Consider the following 20,560-nt stretch of genomic DNA (forward strand, 5'->3'; position numbering starts at 1 on the left):
GCAAATTTGTTACTCTGTGGCTCACTTTCCTCATCTTAAAACAGAAATAAAGCCTACCTCTCAGGACCACTGGCAATATTAAATGAATTAATATATGCAAAATACTTAGAATAGTATCTGACATTTAGTAAACACTGAAATGTTAGCTATTATGATTGTTATTGAGGTAGTGCTTACTTAGAATTGGTCCTACTTAAGTATACTCCAATGAACAAGCCTGCAGTCTTAGAATTCCACATAGACTTCAACGACTACAACCAACCAGGGAAGGATACTTCTCATATGAAGGATGTCTTAACTTTTCTACTGATGAAGCTTTGTTTGTGGGCCAAACTAGAAGATCTGATCCAAATGTTCCAAAATGAGTCAAGTTAAAGAAAAAAAAAAAAAAAAAAAAAAAAAAAGAAAACGAAAGAAAGAAATGGGTGAAGAGAGGAAGCAGTGCCGATAACCAAAACCCATCAACTCCATTAGCTATTATTCTTTGAGAGTTGAAAATATTTGTACAATGCTGCTATTAGGGCGTTTCTTTAGAAAAGACAGCATATAACCTTTTAATGTATACCTAGAATTCTCACATTTCTAGAATTACAAGTCATATATAAATTCCACAAACATATGAGGATATTAATTTTCAAGACCCATAACTGGAGTCTTTTTCTTGATGTAGTCCTGATGTCAGTAAACTTTCTCGGCCATGTGAACCGTGGGAACTATTCTTGGCTTGCAGCTCCATTCAGCAGTGATTTGGTGAGATATCTGTGGCAATCATTGTCAACAGAACCTTATTTTTTCTTCTCCCTCTGCCGCATCGACAAAACACTGTTATCAGTTTCACTTGGAATGCTCACAACAACTTGGAAACATTGCACTTCAATCTAACTGTGAGAGGAATTCCGCAACTTTCCCTACTGCAGTACGTGATTACTTATTCCTTGCAGGCATTCAGGTGAAAAATCTGGAGTCAACCTTTACTCCTTCTCTTATGTTCATACCTCATATCCAGTTTACAGAAATCCTGTGACTCTACTTAAAAAAAAAAGCTGCCAGAAACCAATCCCATTTTATTACCCCCAAGGCTACTCCTGGACTAAGACATCGTAACATCTCACCTTGATTTTTGAATTATTTTTTTTTATGAGAAGGAGTCTCGCTCTATCGTCCAGGCTGGAGTGCAGTGGCGCCATCTCTGCTCACTGCAACCTCCGCCTCCTGGGTTCAAGTGATTCTTCTGCCTCAGCCTCTTGAGTAGCTGGGATTACAGGTGCGTGACACCATGCCAGGCTAATATATATGATTTTTATATACATACATTTATATATTAATGAATATATATTCATATATATTTACTAGAGACGGGGTTTCCCCATGTTGGCCATGCTGGTCTTAAACTCCTGCCCTCAGGTGATCCGCCTGCCTCGGCTCCCAAAGTGCTAGGATTGCAGGTGTGAACCACCGCCCCCGGCCTGTTGTTAATACTCTTTTAACTGGTCTCCCAGCTTCCTTCCTTACTTACCACCCTCCTTATGGTCTACTCTCAACATAGGAGCCAATATGATTATTTGAAAAGTCAAGTCACATCAGGCTACGTTTCTGCTGAAAACCTTTCCAGTCAAGGCCCTAACAAAAAAGCTGTATGATCCTAAGCTTTTAGCTCCCTCACCAGCTTTTCTCCCACTTATACCCTCTGACCTGATTTCTGTCTACCTGTTGGGAATGCTCTTCCTCTATGTATGTATCTGCCTAACTACTCTTTTCCTTCTTTGCTCAAATGTTACCTCGGGGAGGTCTACGCTGGCTATCCTATTGAAATATGCGTATGTCTGTACACACCTAAACATCTCCTATCCTGTCCTCAATGTTTCCTCCATAGCATTTATCACTATTTAATACAGAAGTTCCCATAGTGTGGTCCCCAGAACTTTCTAGCAAGTTCGCAGGTGATGCTGATGCCGGTCATCCAGACACCACATCTTTGAGAACCAGTTTCAGGAGAATCTGTTCTCAGACTTGCAATATTTCTGATTTGGGTAGAACTAAACCACTCAAACTTTAGGGACCACCTTAAGTGTCTTAAAACTCAGAAGGCTGGGACCCATTCCTAGAGTTTCTGATTGGGTAGGACAGGTGGGGCCCAAGATTTGTATTTCCAATCACACTCGGAGAGCCACTGATGAAATGTACTGTATATTTTATTATCTATTTCCTCCCTTTTAGAATGTTAAACTCTGTGACGGAGGGACTTTTTTTCCTGCTGTTTCTGCTTGCAAAGAACAATACCAGGCACATAGTAGCTATTCAGTAAATATATATTGAAGGAATAAATGAAAATTGCTCATCCTATTGTTACATTAGAACACATCTCCTAATTTTACTGTAACATTTTATAGGAAAAAATACAAATACAAAGTTAACAAACATTGTATAGTTCAATCCCCTCATGCAAGAAGGCATTTTTAAGCACTGGGCCACATAGACAACTGGGATTTCCTGATACTTGGGAAATAAATTAACAATTTACATTACTAGAGCATTAGTATTGACACTAAACATTTATGAAATGCTACCAAGGTGCTAAGCACTTCGGGTACTGTATCTCTTTTAATTCTCATGACTATTGAGATGGCTAGTGGTGTCATTTCCATTTCACAGAGAAGGGCTGTCACACCATGCAGCCCACTATCAGCGGACTCCATAGTTTCTATATCATCTCCTTCCCTCCATGTGCTCTCCCAACTGGGAACCAAAAGGTATGGTATCAAATGGGAGGTGATGGGTTTACTTTTTAGTGTACAGACATACCAAGGTTTAAATTAAAATTTGCTGAACATCATATAACACTAAAGGTCATCCTGGCGATCTAGTAACATTCTGAAGAGCACTGGATTTCTAGATGCAAATGTGGAACCCTACAAATGTTCATACATCTTGTAAAAGATAAGAAAATGTTTTTTAGGAGGCATGTTTTTTGGGGATATTTTTGTGATAATTTAAAATAGTCAGTCTGAATATTTATTCTACCAAACCTTGTACAATAGCATTACATTTATGCAGAAAATAATGGATATAAATGATTACGAGTTAGTGATGCGTTTTTTTCCCAAACAGGCCATTAGACTAGGTGTCTAACTTTTTCTTAGAGGGCCAAACAGTAAATGTTTTCAGACTTGCAAGCCATACAACTCTGCAGTTGTGAAGCAACCACAGACAAAACATAAATGAACGAGTATAGGCTTGTTTCAAAGAAACTTTATTTACATTAACAGGTGGCCAATCCATGGGCCAAAGCTTGCTCACCCTTGTGTTTAAAGATTTCCATCTTAGTAGCATGAATAAAATGGACCAGATAAATTTCAGGTAACTTTGTCAAATTTATCTTTAAAAACAGCAACAACAACAACAAAAAAACCTGTTTCTTCCTATAGAAACACCCATATTCCTATAAATAAAAATGACTTTAAAAAAAGACAATTCTAGCAGGCAAATAAAAACAGACATTTGTCTTTGTAGTAAGTTGAATTAGCTAAACGAATCCTTGTATTTATTTTTCACACAGTACAAATGCAGGTGGTACACAGCAAGTTCATAATTCCCCACAAAACTTATAAACTTAACAAATGGGAATCTAAACATAATATTCTGAATCATCCATAGCTATCCACTGTGTGGAATCCATTCTACAGCAGCAGAGGAGTACCTTAATTTAGAGCACCAAGTTTCCAGGCAAATACCTTCTTTTCATTCTCTAATACATGCAGTCAAACTGCCTATGAAGCAAATACCAATTCATCTTATGCTTTAATAAATAAGGTAAAGCAGCTGGGGAATCAACATTATTCTTAAGTCTGAAAGTGTTTCTACCTCTTTACCTTATCATATTTTCTCCCATGAAATATTAAACTTTTAATGGAGTTATATTTAACATGAGAATAAATTAAAATTTGAACTGAATGTCTTTTCAGATTAATCCACCAGTTTAGAATGTTCATATTTGTTTTATGTCTTGAGGGAAACAAAAACATAATTTCTAATTTAGAATATTCTGGCAATCTTTATTAAAAGTTACATTTATAATTTTATAGCAAAGTAATATCATCTGTTTGTCCAAACATTACAGATTTTTAAAAATTCCCCTAATGTATGTAAATACAAAGGTTATTCCCAGTATACATTTTATAGATGTGTTTTCATTTGTTGAAGCGGGGTTCAATGAGAATTTTTAGGGTCTTGCTGACATCAGCCCTATATACTCAGAGATGACTGAATCTACTAAATGGACAACGAAAACTGGTTGAGGCTGCTGATGAATGCTTCAATAAAAATCTGATACACACAGATTTCATTGTCATATTAAATGAAACCAAGTCTTCCTTAAAACTGTGATCCTGATAGGCTGAAGATAGAGTAATGGACTGTTAGTTCCTCATGCCAAAAATACATGGGTCTGTTATACAAAGGCTTCATTCTCTGCCTGTCGTCAGTAACTTGAGCGCCTTTTGTAGATTCTGTACAGCAGTGCTTACATCTTCATACTGCAGAGCACTGCCAGCATATTTGCAGTACTTCTGAGCTCTAGCAAAGTCCTCTGGGGTTAGACGAATATCCCCTAGAAGAAAAAAAACAATTAAGATATTTATAAGAATATAAAAAGTGTTCTGTAAGGTTGGGCAAATGCTTATGTTTAAGATTAAAAAATATATTTAAGGCTATGTAAAAACAGTAGTTTTAGTCAATCTCATAAGAACTTTGATACATTTTCTTCATTCTTTTCAATTGTCTTTTTATTACTAATATAAACCATAGACACATCAATATGTAATAACTTAGATGAACAAGATTTTCCTTCAAGAAGCAACAAGGACAAACAAGGATAGTAGCTTTGGTGTCTATGCTAGAATCACTTAGCCTTTCTCTTCATGGAACAATACACACAGACTAAACCAATTCAACCCTCATTTGAGCTGGAATATAAATATCACCTTCAATAAAAAAAAGTGAATAACAAACTTTATGTAAAGAAAACCAGGTTGCCTAGCTTATTTTAAGCATGAAAATATTTTACATTTTTGTGCCATCTATGTAAAAATCTCTTAAGGTTTCTTAAATTTTATATCACTGAAATATGCAATTAAACATGTAAACAACCATTACATATTATTTCTCTAAAATTTATTCTTAGCAAGTTTTCTAGTTATACGTATGATTAATATGTAGGGCCCAACTAAACAATTTCAGTAACAAAAAATTAAAAACATTTCATTTAATCTAAGATACAAATTTCCTTGAATATATACTTCTAAAGACAAAATTAAAAATGGACATTATATCTTGTCTTTTGAAATAACCACCATTTTCTTTGGAAATTTTTATAAGAATTCTAAGGAGTACTAATCAGAAGGCTGGGAGGCATAGAATATAACAAGCAGATAACATATTTCAATTCTGTTTGAAATAAGTGCAAGACTGTACTGATAAATAGAATGACTTCATTTAGTTGCTTTTAATTTTGCCATATGTATATATTTTATATATCAAAGATTTCAAAGTAGGTAGCAACTCCAGGCAAGCTGATACAATATTCTGATCCACATTATTACTTTCTAAAATTTTCAAAAAAGAGTACTGAAACAATATATGCTATAGTTTTCAGCACAGTGCCAGGCATCTCTAGGTACTCAGTAACTTCACTGCATGAATATGAGAAAGTTGTATTTTAAATTATTTAGCCTATTTTAAAACTAAGTTCATATAGAATGAAACATTAATTAAATTGCAGATTTTAAAATACACATATATTTACTAGTGTAGGGTGCTATAGTAAGTCTTTAGTAAGTCTTCAAATATTTGTTGAACTAGTAGTATATAAGATTACATAAAATTTGGCCTTCACTGTGGTGAATCAGGGATTACCGATTCCAATTTTAACAGAGGTTACTGACTTGCCGTTTGTTGCCCATTAAACGTAAACATCAGCTATCCTGCAGTTCTGTTTACAATTTAGTCAGGTATGCTCCAGTTCATATTTCTGATCTTGAAAAATACCTACCAGATTCTTTAATGGTTTTTCAAAATATATTTACCCTACATATGCTATCTAGGTGAGGAAACATCGTTGAAAATTGAGTTTACTTTAATGCTACTTTTTGTGCTTTAAGTCTCCCCTCTCTCGGGGCACTCTTTTAAATATACAGGGCATCCATCCAGAATTTACTGGACGTGCTGAAAGAAGGCCGCAATGGTCAGATTAATCTTATTTCTACAGCATTGGCTTTAGCACTGTTTGGCTGACGTATCACTTATTAATAAGGTAAAATGTGTATAATGGCAAGATCTCTGTTACTATTTTTGTTTCATAAACTTATCTACTACGGATTAAATTATTTTAAAACACAAATACTGTATTTTTGTGAAATAATTTCAATATTTATAAAACGTGAATGAAAATATATTAACAGAAAAATATAATTAGATACAAAATATATAAAGTTCACAGACATGTATAACTAATTATAACTCATATATAAAATACAAGAACTAAATAACAACCAGTGTATAGATTTAGATCCAAAATGTAATTTATAGACATAAAGATATTAGATTTATTTTCAACAATGAAAAATATAAGCTAAAAAACCATGTTACTTGCTATTTTGTAACACATAGGCTCTCCTTTATTTTAAAAATACAGTAGTCTACAATTCATTAATAAAATATGAATTGAATTCTTAAACTGAGTAAAAATGTCACCTAATTATGAGTCTTTAAAATTAGCATTTAAAAACTCAACAAACAAAAAATATATAAGAGTAAACACATTTCAGAAAGAGAACAAGTGTTAAATTTCAGTTTACCTGATTTTATGCTCAAAATGGTCAATATAAGCTTAATGCACCAAAATAAAAGCTGTTTTTTCTATCATTAACATTTACTAGAGGCCATAATCAGAACCACAGTGTGTGCAAGTGGACCTAAAAGATGTTTCAAAGATTAGAGGGGTTGTCTAATATATCTCTCTTCTGAAATCTTAGCTTGTAAGTTCCAGATGAGTTGCAGACAGGACCATCTATATATAAGAGGGCTTCATCTCTTCAGCGGTCAGGACAAGATCAGGCAGAAGAGAGCTAGAACTATCAGTTAAATTCTCTACTACAGTGGCAAAGAGAGCCTGGGTCTGCACTGGATCAAAGATAACATCACTTGGTGTGAAGAGAAAACACTGCGTGCCCAGTTAACATGAGCATCCATTTCCAAAGTTGATATATCTAACGTCATAAGAGAGGATAGAACACTTGTAAATAATCTCCAAAATGAGTCTAATGAGGCTCTTTCCAATTTTACTAGATAGTTCTAGAAATTCTTATGTCAAGGGCCTTGGATAATCTCATTCTGGTATACTCTATTATCCTTTGACTTGGATGGAACGCATAGGACACAGACAGAACCTTCATACATACAGGCATTGCTAAGAGATGTCACTTAACAATTCCAACGACAGTAGTAATGCATACAGGCAGAATTTCATTATGTCAAGGGCTGTGCTAAATACTATTCAGATATTATATCACTTAATGCTCAAAAACCTTTTTTTTGTTTTTTTTTTGAGACAAGAGTTTCGCTCTGTCACCCAGGCTGGAGTGCAGTGGCGCAATCTCGGCTCACTGCAAGCTCCACCTCCTGGGTTCACACCATTCTCCTGCCTCAGTCTCCCGAGTAGCTGGGAGTACAGGCGCCCGCCACCATACCTGGCTAATGTTTTTTGTATTTTTTTTTTTAGTAGACAGGAGGATTCACCGTGTTAGCCAGGAAGATCTCGATCTCCTGACCTTGTGATCTGCCCGCCTCGGCCTCCCAAAGTGCTGGGATTACAGGTGTGAGCCACCACGCCCAGCCAATGCTCAAAAAACTTTATGAGGTAAGTTGTCATTAACACTCTAATACTATTCAGAGACGTAAAAGTAAAAAAGTAAACACTGTGCTTCAAATACCTACCTATGCAATCCCACTCTCCAGAGTCAGCCACAAATTCATTACAATATATTTAATATCCATTAATATCACACATATATGCATTAAAAGGTGATTAAGTACTAAGCACGAAGGAGAAATATGTAGCAGAAAAGGGATATAAGAAGTACTAGAAGTGGTGGTAATGGTAGTGACAGTGGTTATAAATGCACTATTTTTTAAAAAACACTTTATTTTTTAGAGCAGTTTTAAGTTCACAGAAAAGTTGGGAGAAAGGTACAGAGATTTCCCTTATCTTCTCTTCCCCACCATGCATAGCTTCCTCCATTATTAAACTCCCCAACTTGAGTGGTACATTTGTCACAACTGATGAACCTCCATTGATCCATCAGTATTACCCAGAGTCCATGTTAGGGTTTACTCTTGATGTTGTGCATTCCATGAGTTTGGACAAATTTATAATGACATATATCTATTGTTATAGTGTGATATGGTTTGGATTTGTGTCCCCACTCAAATCTCCTGTTGAATAGGAGGAAAGGCCTGGTAGGAGGTGAGTGGATCATGGGGGTGGATGTCCCCCTTGCTGTTCTTGTGACAGTGAGTTCTCATGAATCCAATGGTTTAAAAGTGTGTGGCACCTCCTCCTTCATTCTCCTATTGCCATGTGAAGAAGGTGCCTGCTTCCCCTTCGCCTTCCACATGACTGTAAGTTTCCTGAGGCCTCCCAGTCATGCTTCCTGTGCAGCCTGTGGAACTGTGAGTCAATTAAATCTCTTTTCTTCATAAACTACCCAGTCTCAGGTACTTCTTTATAGCACTGTGAAAACGGACTGATACAGAAAATTGGTACAGGGAGTGAGACACTGCTATAAAGATACCTGAAAATGTAGAAGCAATGTTGGAACTGGGTAACAGGCAGAGGCTGGAACAGTGTGGAAGGCTCAGAAGAAGACAGGAAGATGTGGGGAAGTTTGAAACTTCCTAGAGACTTGTTGAATGATTCTGACCAAAATGCTGGTAATGATATGGACAATGAAGTCCATCCAGCCTCAGGTGGTCTCAGATGGAGACGAGGAACTTACTGGGAACTGGAGGAAGGTCATTTTTGCTACGCTTTAGCCAAGAGGCTGGAGGCATTTTGCCCCTGCCCTAGAGATCTGTGGAACTTTGGAATTGAGAGAGATGATTTAGGGTATCTGGCAGAAGAAATTTCTAAGCAGCAAAGCATTCAAGAGGTGACCTGGCTGTTTCTAAAAGTATACGCTCATATGCATGAACAAAGAGATTATCCAAAACTGGAACTTATATTTAAAAAGCAGAGCATAAAAGTTTGGAAAATTTGCAGCCTGACTATGTGGTACAAAAGAAAAACCTATTTTCTGGGGCAAAATATAAGCCTATCACCCAAATGTGCATAAGTAAAGAGGGGCCAAATGTTAACAGCCAAGACAGTGGGGGAAAATGTCTCTAGGGCATTTCAGACCATCACGGCAGACCCTGCCATCACAGGCTTGGAGACCTAGAAAGAAAAAATGGTTTCATGAGCCAGATACAGGGCCAGCTGCTCTGTGCAGCCCTGGGACATGGCACCCCAGCTGGTCCAGCTCCAGCCATGGCTAAAAGGGGCCAAGGTGTGGCTTGGGCCATGGTTTTAGAGGGTCCAAGCCCCAAGCCTTGGTGGCATCCACATGGTGTTGGGCCTATAGGTGTGCAGAAGGCAAGAGCAGAGGTTTGAGAACCTCCGCCTAGATTTCAAAGAATGTATGGAAATGCCTGGATGTTCAGGCAAAAGTGTGCTGCACTGGTGGAGCACTCATGGAGCACTTCTATCAGAGGAGTGCAGACAATAAATGTGGGGTTGGAGCCCCTATGCAGCATCCCCTCTGGGGCACTGCCTAGTGGAGCTGTGAGAAGAGGGCCACCGTCCTCTAGACCCCAGAATGGTAGACCTACTGACAGCTTACATCATGCACCTGGAAAAGCCACAGACACTCAACACCAGCCTGTGAAAGCAGCCAAGGGGGCTGTACCCTGCACAGCCACAGGGGTGGAGCTGCCCAAGGCCTTGGGAGCCCACCCCTTGCATTGTCATGACCTGGATGTGAGACACGGAGTCAAAGGAGATTATTTTGGAGCTTTACAATTGAATGACTGTCCTGGTCGGTTTCAGACTTGCCTGGTGCCTGTAGCCCCTTTGTTTTGGCCAATTTCTCCCATTAGGAATGGGAGCATTTACCCAATGCCTGCATCCTCACTGTATCTTGGAAGTAACTAACTTGCTTTTGATTTTACAGGCTCATAAGTGGAAAGGACTTACCTTGTCTCAGGTGAGAGTCTGGACTATAAACTTTTGAGTTAATGCTGAAACAAGTTAAGACTGGTGCACTATTGAGAAGAGATACTTGTATTTTGCAATATGAGAAGGGCATGAGATTTGGGAGAAGCCAGGAACAGAATGATATGATTTGGACTTGTGTCCCTGCCCAAACCTCATGTTGAACTGAAGAAGGGGCCTGGTGAGAGGTAACTGGATCATGGGGGTGGATGTCCCCCTTGCTGTTCTTGTGATAGTGAGGTCTCATGAGATCTGATGGTTTAAAAGTGTGTGGCACTTCCCCCTTCCCTGTCTCCTGCTGCCATGTGAGGAAGATGCCTGCTTCTCCTTCACCTTTCACCATGATTTAAGTTTCCTGAGGCCGCCCAGTCATGCTTACTGTTAAGCCTGTGTAACTGTGAATCTTAAACCTCTATTCTTCACAAATTACCCAGTCTCAGGTAGTTCTTTATAGCAGTATGAGAACAGACTAATACACAGTGTCATGCAAAACAGATTCACTGCCCTAAAACTTCTCTGTGATCCACTCATTCATCCCTCCCTCTCCCCCTAACTCTTGGCAACTGCTGATCTTCTACCTCCTCTATTGTTTGCCTTTTTCAGAATGTCACACACTTGAAATTATACAGTATATAGCTTTTTAAAATTGGTTCCTTTCACTTTGTAATATGCATTTAAGTTTCCTCCATGTCTTTTCATAGCTTGATAGCTCATTTCCTTCTAGCACTGAATAATATCCCATTGTCTAGATGTACTGCAGTTTATTTATCCATTCACCTACAGAAAGATAATCTTGGTTCCATCCATGTTTTGGCAATTATAAACAGAGCTGCTATAAACCTTTGCTTGCAGGTTTTCATGTGAATATATGTTTTAAACTCATTCAGGTAAATAAATACCAAGGACACAACTGCAGGATCCTAAAGTAAATACATTTAGTTATGTAAGAAACTGCCAAACTATTAAAGTGGCTGTATCGTTTTGCATTCCCACCAGCAATGAATGAGAGTTTCTGTGGTTACACATCGTCACCAGCATTTGGTGTTGTCAATGTTGTATATTTTGGCCATTCTAACAGGTGTGTAGTGGTATCTCATTGTTTTAATTTGCATTTTCCTGATGATATATGCGGTGAAGTATCTTCTCATATGTCTGCTTTCCATTTGTATATCCTCTTTGGTGAGGTGACTGTAAAGGTCTTTTGCTAATTTTAAAAGAGGGTTGTCTGTGTTACTGTTTTTTAGGAGTTCTATGTATATTTTGTTAACAGTCCTTAATCAGATAAGCCTTTTGCAATGTTTTCTCTCAGTCTGTGGCTTGTCATTTTCTTCACAGCATTTTTAGAAGGGCAGAAAATTTTAATCTTAATGAAATCTGCCTTATCATTTCTTTCTTTTATGGATCATGCATTTAAAAAGTCATTGCTCAGTCCAAGATCATCTGGATTTTCTCTTTGCTATCTTTTACAGGTTTTATAGTTTTGCATTTTACTTCTTAAACTTATTTTTATTAAGGTAAAGTAATCATATATAATTTGCCATCTTTACAATTTCAAAGCATACATTTCAGTGGTAATAAAAACACATATATTCTTTTTTTTCCATTTTCATCCTCCACGCCTTCCCCCTTTCCTTCCTGGCCTTTGGTAACCACCAATCTACTCTCTATTTTCATGAGATCCACCTTTTTTTGCTCCCACATGTGAGTGAGAACATATGATATGTGTCTTTCTGGGCTTGGCTTATTTTATTTAAAACGATGACCTGTAGTTCTATCCATGTTGCTGCAAATAATATAATTCTTTTATTTTTTTGGTTGAATAATATTCCACTGTGTATATATACCACATTTTCTTTATTCATTCATCCACTGATTGTCATTTAGGTTGATTCTATTTTTGGCTACTGTGAATAGTGCTGCAATAAACATGAGAGTGTAGATTTCTTGCAGCATATTGATTTCCTTTCTTTTGGATTTTCTTTTGGAATTGTTGAATCATATGGTACTTCTATTTTTAGTTATTTGAGAAACCTCTGCACTGTTCTCTATGCCTGTCTTTTGGTATGAGCCATTTTAACTAAGGTAAAATGATACTGCAATGTGATTTTGATTTGTATTTCTCTGACGATTAGTGATGCTGAGCATTTTTTCATATACTTGACATTTCATATATGAAATGTTAGATCTTTTGTCCATTTTAAAATTGTATTATTTGTTTTTTGCTATTGAGTTGTCTGAGCTACTTATATATTCTGGTTATTAATCCCTTGTCAGATAGATGGATTGTGAATATTTTCTCCCATTCCATGGGTTGTCTTTTCACTTTGTTGGTTTCTTCCTTTGCCATGCTGAAACATTTTAGCTGGATCTAATCCCATTTGGCCATTTCTGCTTTATTTGCCTATGCTTTCGAGGTCTTCCACAAAAAAATCTTTGCATAGGCCAATGTCCTGGAGCATTTCTCTAATGTTTTCTTGTATTAGTTTCATAGGTCTTAGATTTGAAGTTTCAGATGTAAGTCTTTAATTCATTTTGATTTGATTTTTGTGTATCATGAGAGATAGGGGTCTACTTCCATTCTTTTGCATACAGTTATCCAGTTTTCCCAGCACTATTTATTGAAAAGATTGTTCTTTCCCCATTGTAGGTTCTTGGCATCTTTGTCAAAAATGAGTTGGTTGTAAATGCATAAATGTATATCAGGATTCTCTGTTCTGTTCCACTGCTCCATGTGTATGGTTTTATGTCAGTACCATGTTGTTTTGATTATCATAGCTTTGTAGTAAATTTTGAAATCAGACAGTGTGTGATGTCTTTAGCTTTGCTCTTTTTGCTCAGTTCTGCTTTTGCTACTCAGGGTCTTTTATTATTCTATTTAAATCTTAGGGTTCTTATTTTTTGGTGAAATGTCATTCTGTGAAGAATGTCATTGGCATTTTGATAGGGACTGCACGGAATCTGTAGATTGCTTTGGGTAGCATTGTCATTTTAATAATATTAATTCTTCTAATCCATAAGCATGGAGTATCTTTACATTTTTTATGTGTCCACTTCTATTATATTCATCAGAATTTTATATAGTTTTTCTTACACAGCTATCTCACTTCTTTAGTTAGATCAATTCCCAGGTATTTTATATTTTTTGTAGCTGTGGTAAATGGGATTGCTTTCTTAATTTGTTTTTCAGATTATCTCCTGTTGGTGTTTATAAATGCTACTGATTTTTGTATGTTGATTCTGTATCCTGTAACTTCACTAAATTTATCAGTTCCAACAGTTTTTTGGTGGAGTATTCAGGTTTTTATAGGCATAAGATCATGTCATCTGTGAGCAAGGCTAATTTGTTTTCTTCCTTTTCAATTTGGATGAACTTTCTTTCTTTTGCCTAACTGCTCTATTCTCTGTATTATAAAATTGCTCCATACTAAAAAATTCTATACAAAGTATTAATTCTACCAGTGGATTTTATACCTTGAAATGTTTTCTTCTGCACATTAGTGTTTTCTTTCAGACTGAAGAACTCCCCTTAGCTTTTCTTGCAAGATGGGTCCGCTTTTGAGTTTAGGAAAGACTGTATCTCTCCTTCATATTTGAGTGATGATTTTGCTGGATACAATATTCTTAGATGACAGTTTTTTTTTGAAAATGTTGTTCCAATCCCTCCTGGCCTGTTGAGAAGGCTGTTGCCAGATGACTTGGAGCTCTTTTATATGCTATTTGCTTCTTATCTTTTGCTGTTTTAAGGACCTTCTCTTTGCCCTTGGCCTTTAGCATTTGATTACTACATGCCTTTAGGTAGTCTTATTTGGGGGTTGAATCTGTTCGGTGTTAAAAGACCTTCCTGTACCTGGATATTTATGTCTTTCTCAAGTTTTGAAAAGTTTTCAGTTATTATTTCTTTGAATAAGCTTTCTACCTCTCGTTCAGCTCCCTCTTGAACATCAATGGCTCTTAGATTTGGTCTTCTGAGGTAGATATCTATATCTTGTAGCCAGTCATTTTCATTCTCTTTTTTCCCTCCTCTGACTGTGTATTTTCAAATAGCTGGTCTTTGAGCTCACCGATTTTTTTCCTCTGCTTAGTTCATTCTGCTGTTGAGAGCCTCAAAAGACTTTTCCAGTTCAGCAAATGTATTTATCAGTTCCAATATTTTATTTTTTGTTTTGAAAAAGTATTCCAGTATCTGTCAAATTTCTTTATGGCTTTTCTGTATTATCTTAGAGGTCAATGAGTTTTCTTAAAATTGTTATTCTGAAGTCTTGGTCAGAGAGCTCACAAACTGCTGTTTTGTTAGGGTTAGTTTTGGGATTTTTTTTTGTTTTTTTTGACGGAGTCTCATTCTGCCACCCAGGTTGGAGAGTGCAGTGGGGCGATTTTGGCTCACTGCACTCTCCGCCTCCCAGGTTCAAGTGATTCTCCTGCCTCACCCTCTCAAGTAGCTGGGATTATAGGCATGTATCACCACGCTTAGCTAATTTTTTTTGTTTGTATTTTCAGTAGAGAGATAGGGTTTCACCATGTTGGCCAGGATGGTCTTGAACTCCTGACCTCAGGTAATCCGCCCACCTCAGCCTCCCAAAGTGCTGGGATTACAGGCTTGAGCCACCGTGCTGGGCCAGGATTTTTGCTTTGTCCTTTTGAGAAGGTCATGATTCCCTGTTTGCTGTTGTTTCTTGTGGGTCTTTCCCATGTCTTTGCACTGGAAGAATTAGTTATTTATTCCAGTTATCTCTGTCCAGCTTGTTTTGGTTTTTATTGCATGTATTTGCTGACAAATCTTCACTGCTATGTCGCTACCTCCTTTTCAGCTCTAGGTGGCGCCGTAAGCCCAGGTTTCCCTCAGTTCTAGTAAATGTTTGGAGCACTGAATGTCCCAAATGGATTACACTGGCAGTGTGGGAAGGCAGACGAGGTAGGGGTTTGTGCTTACAGGACCTAGGAAATATACCTCCTGCAGCTTAGTACTGCTGAACAGCCACTCTGATTTGGTGTCTCCTTTGGCCAAGATGTAGAGTGAAGTTCCTGGGGCTGGGAATAATAGTCGCTGCTGGTCTTCAGTGGTATTTTCCCTTCAGGCAGTCATGATGCTACCTGTGGGTTAAGGCAAGGACAGGTCTCCTGCCAAGGAACCCAAGAAGGTGGGGACGATGGTTGACCACTTCAATTTTACTTCTTCCAGTGTAGAAATTATGAGGTGGCGGAGATTTTCTGTGTGGGCATAAGGACAGGGCAGAAGCATCATGAAAGTGAAAGTCCGATTCTCCTACTGGAGTTTTTCCACTTCTCTGTGGCCCCAGGAACTATTTCATCCTCATACTTGGGCTCTGGGTTGTTGCTGGTGTCGATCTCGGTGCTGTATATTTGTTTTTTTTGTTTTCTGTTGGTGGGGAATGAAGTCAGTATGCTTCTACATTGCCATTTTGGAACCAGAAGTCCCTAGTTTTGGAGTTCAAATTTAGGCATCATACCATTTTGAGTTAAATTTTGAGATGAGTGGAAGATCTGTGTCTAGATTCACTTTTTTTTTTTTTTTTTTTTTTTTTGCTGTATGTGACTGTCCTGTTATTCCGGCACCATTTGTTGAAAAGAGTATCTTTTTTCAATGGTATTCCCTTTGCTCCTTTGCCAAAGATGATATGACTTTTTCTATATGGGTCTATTTTTTGGACTCTCTGTCTCACTGATCTATTTGTCTGTTCTTCCGCCAATACCATACTGTCTAATTTACTGCAGATTTATGTTTTGAAGTCTAGGTGGTGTCAGTCCTCCAACTTTGTTCTTCTCCTTCAATACTATGCTGACTATTCTGGGTCTTCTACCACCCCGTATAAACTTTAGATAGTTGGAGTTCATATGCACCAAATAACTTGCTGGGATTTTGATGGGAACTGTCCATAATCTATAGATCAAGCTGGGAAGAACTAACATCTTGAGAATACAGAGTCTTCTTATGCATGATTATGAAATCTCCATTTATGTAATTCTTTGATTCTTTCATCAGCATTTTATAGTTTTCCTCATATAGATCTTGTAATAGGTTTTGTTACATTTATGCCTGAATATTTTTGGTGGAATGCTAATGTAAATGGTACTTTGTTTTCGATTGTTGTGTTTATGTAAATACAAACACAATGGCAGTGTATTTTAATTTGAAATCCCACTTGTTTTGTGCTATGTGGAAAGCAATTAATTTTTGCATATTAATCATGTATACAGCAATCCAGCTATAATTGCTTATCAGTTTTTTGATTGATTCTTCCAGATTCTCTACAGACCATCATGTCATCTATGAACAAAAATAGTGTTATTTTTTCTTTCCCTATCTTTATAGCTTTTATTTCTTTTTCCTTTCTTACTGCACTAGCTAGGACTTCCAGTATAATGTTAAAATGTCAGTGTTGATGTTTATATCTCATCCTGAATGAAGTACTCTATGTTTTGTCATAACTAAGTCAAATGAAATCCTTTTCTTTTATATTTCATAATTCTATTACTGTTCAAAATCATGGCATATTTTTGTTTGCTTCCAAATTGAGATTTCTTATATAATATCAAAATTTTTCTTAGATGTTTTGTTTTAGTTTTTTTTTTCTTACTGGCAGGATTCTATGGCTTCTTATCTATGTCTTTCATATTCTGAAGCTTCTATTCTATATATTACATGAAATTCATGTTACTTTTCTTAAAGGAGGGGAGTTCTCCAATTTCCTATTCTAATTTTGGAGCAATTGCTTTCCAAGCATGTGGGAAAGCTATCATAGAATCTTTCTTCTTTAGAGTATCTAAAGAAGTATATTTCACCATTTCGTATATCTCATATTTCTCTTTTGCTTAATTACCACCCTTATCTTGATGGAGTACATCCTGAGTTAAGTTCCTTAAAAAAGGTATGTGCTAGGCAAAAGGTGAGAATTCTTACATATATAAAAATTATTTTGCCCTAACACCTGCCTGACAGTTTAGATGAGTAAAGAATTCTAAGGTTCTGGTTCTATGTGGTATACTAAGCATATATAAACTATTCTTCCTCCTGAAACCATAATGAAATGATAAAGTAACACAAAAGGAAATAAATCTACAAAACTGAAAAGGAGAAGAGAAGAGAAAAAGAATGAAAAAACTGAAAAGGGAAAATTGACAAGAGATTTAAAGAACATCTCCCTAAAACTGTGTAACAAACTGCCCAGACAGTGTTAGGACTCTTAAGGTAGGTATGATATCCAGCTCACCCACAAAAGGCTCTCCTCATTCAATGGCTGAGAGGCAGGAAGGCTTAATTAGCCAGTTCCCACTCATACAGAGAGAACAGAAAATTCGAGGTGAAAACACACCGACAGACAGTATCAGAGGAAACTAAATAACAGCTATTAGAAATAAATGGCTGGGCACGGTAGCTCAATTAAAGCTTACCAAATATCCCAGCACTATGGCAGGCTGAGGCAGCCAGATCATGAGGTCAAGAGATCGAGACCATCCCCTGGCCAACATGGTGAAACCCCATTTCTACTAAAAATATAAAAATTAGCTGGGCATGGTGGCGCACGCCTGTAGTCCCAGCTACTGGGGAAGTTGAGGTAGGAGAATTGCTTGAACCCGGGAGGCAGAGGTTGCAGTGAGCTGAGATTGCGCCACTGCACTCCAGACTGGCGACAGAACGAGACTCCATCTCAAAAAACAAAACAAAACCAAAAAGATCTTTACTTTGAATATAAAAGGATTAAATATCATCTGACATATGAAGAAAACAAAAGTCTGAATGAGAAAGACCAAAATAAACACAATGCCTGATTTGGGCTAAAAAACAGAGAAGTAAAGATTATACTTAAACCAATCATTTAGCCTGTAATCAACCAACCAAAGTAACCTCAGAGATTTTTATTTTCAATAATGGTCAGTTCCTTTCTTTTTAGATAATTTAATAACGCTGTAGATAAGTCACAATCAGAACTCACAATAATCTTGAACTAAATTAATATAATCTAGCATAGGCTTCCATGGCAGCCTGGGCTATACGTTTGCTCCTCTATATTCGGTACTGCATGAAGAAAAGAACTGTAACAAAAGAGGACACCTTTGGATGTTGGTATTTTTAATATCAAACAATCCTGGCTCATTTGAGAATCTAGTGAACCTAGGCATTCAAGGAAATTTATTTCAAATTACCTAGAAATGCAAATTTAAGTAACAACATTTAAATATATGGTACTGTCAAGGTAAAATTACAAAACAGCAACCCAAAACAGGAGATAAATGTATCTCACAAAACAGTCAGCTGACTTACCCTGGGAAATTGTATTGAAAAGTGCGGGATCAATGGCAGGTATAGTCTGTGGAGTAGGTTGGATAGTATTACTTGCTACACCTGCAAATCAGAAAAGCATCAATGAGTATAAAAGTATTACACTTTTTAATTATACAGTAGGGTAGCACTTAAAAATCATGAGGCAATTTCATTACTTTGTTTATTTTCTTGAAACATCAATGGATTCTAATTGGATATACTTATTTGATGTTGGAGGGTATCAAGTGTTTACATATGTGTATGGGTTATGCTTTCCTAATATATATTTTGTCTAATGCTTCAGATTACTTCTCAATTAAAGCTTACCAAATTCTGTAGAATTAACAGACTTCCTACTTTTCAATTTCTCAGCCAATTTAATCTGGTGATAAAGTAGGACAAAAGTCTAATTTAGTTTAACTTAGAAGATGAATCCAATTTCATCACTGTGCATGAAATTCCAAATTAATATTTGTAATTCTCTAGTTTACACATTTTAAGATATTTTTATATATCCTAACAATTACCCAATAAATAACAGTTTTGACTTTGTTAGAATGTTTCAAAACTGTCATATTAATGAGTAACTTAGCATTCTTGATTAATGGTAAGGAATATACTAAAGTTGAAGATTATTTATTAATCATCTAAAAAACTAACAAAAAGTGTTAAAAGTCCCCCCCCCCACCAAAAAGGACTGAAATGATTCTATCAGCAGGAAAATAAAATGAGGAAAAGTTGATTATGGTAAATCAATGGAGTTAAACAGTCTTTCAAAATGGATTCTTTGCCAAACTAATACACTGAATTCGAATAGGCAATTTGTAGCAAGGGTAAAGTGGGAAAAATACTGGAATAAGAAAAAGCAAACAGAGAAAAAGGTTAAATAAAGAGGAAGTTTCTAGGGGAATGGATATGTATCCACTGACAGTTCTAGAATAATGGTTTCACAAAAGATGGCTGAAGTTCTAAAATTTTCTAAAGGTCTAAAGTTTTTCTGGTATCAAGTTCCAAAGTTCTTCTGGTATGAAGTTTTAACTTTTAAGATTTTTCTCATTCCTAACCTAAGAGAAAAAATGGTTTAAATATACATTATTTACCTCACTTAATTGTGCTTAGGGACAAACTCGCTCCATATTTATACCCTTTGGAACTATTAAAAGCCATACAAATCTTGTTTTTTAACTAAAAATTGAAAAATTTTAAAGTACAAATTTTATATAGTACAAAAAAATATAAAGGAGAAAGCCTGCCTCTCCTACTCCAAAGCACTTTAGGGCTAGCACCAGTTTCTATGACACCTTTCCACCCACCTACAAATAACTGTGTGTCCAATCCAATCCACATATATGTCAATGCTATTCTCTGCTGAGAAATTTGTGTACTTGTCTAAACCAAAATCTTCCAGAAGGCATACTTCGTGTGCGTGTTTTGCAAATGGTAGTAAGTTCTGCATACTATACTGTTTTATGCATTTTTCACTTAATGTGTCCTAGCAATAATTCCAGATTAATACATATAAGTTGTGCTGTTTTTAATGGTTAGTGTCCCATTCTCTGCATTGCATAGTTTATAAAGCAATCCATTACTGATGGACATTTAAGTTTTAATTTCCAATCTTTTGCTATTACAAATAATGCTGCAGTAAATATTCTTATATACTGTGTATATGAATACATTTATAGAAAATTGTATAAAATATAAATCCAAAGTGAGGAGACAGACCAATTTTAGGCTGATCTATTCAATGACTATTTTTTGCTTGATTTTGATAAATACTCACCGAATGTATTTAAATTATAAACATCTGACAATTTTCTCCATAAAAGTTGCCAAACACTGAAAGGCACATAAATATATATTATTTTAAAAATGCTAGAATGTAAAATCTGAGATGGATCTTCAGAGACTAGTCGTGTCTAGTGCTTTGAAACAGGTGTACCTATAGCTTATGTAGATTACATGTATTTTTCATA

At 36.4% G+C, this 20,560-nt stretch overlaps 1 protein-coding gene across 1 annotated transcript in view; it reads right to left on the reverse strand.

The window, feature by feature from the left end:
• Positions 1-2,174: 2,174 nt before the first annotated feature.
• VTA1 (vesicle trafficking 1) overlaps positions 2,175-20,560 on the reverse strand; it is a 79,327-nt gene continuing 60,941 nt past the window's right edge. The window contains exons 7-8 of the mRNA XM_003919600.5: positions 18,585-18,665; positions 2,175-4,606 (exon numbers count right to left, since the gene is read on the reverse strand). Coding sequence (XP_003919649.2) covers positions 4,461-4,606; positions 18,585-18,665 — 227 coding nt within the window. The 3' untranslated portion in view covers positions 2,175-4,460. The remainder of the gene's footprint in view (positions 4,607-18,584; positions 18,666-20,560) is intronic.

Source organism: Papio anubis, chromosome 6 (genome assembly GCF_008728515.1).
Source record: "Papio anubis isolate 15944 chromosome 6, Panubis1.0, whole genome shotgun sequence".
Lineage (NCBI taxonomy): Eukaryota > Metazoa > Chordata > Mammalia > Primates > Cercopithecidae > Papio > Papio anubis.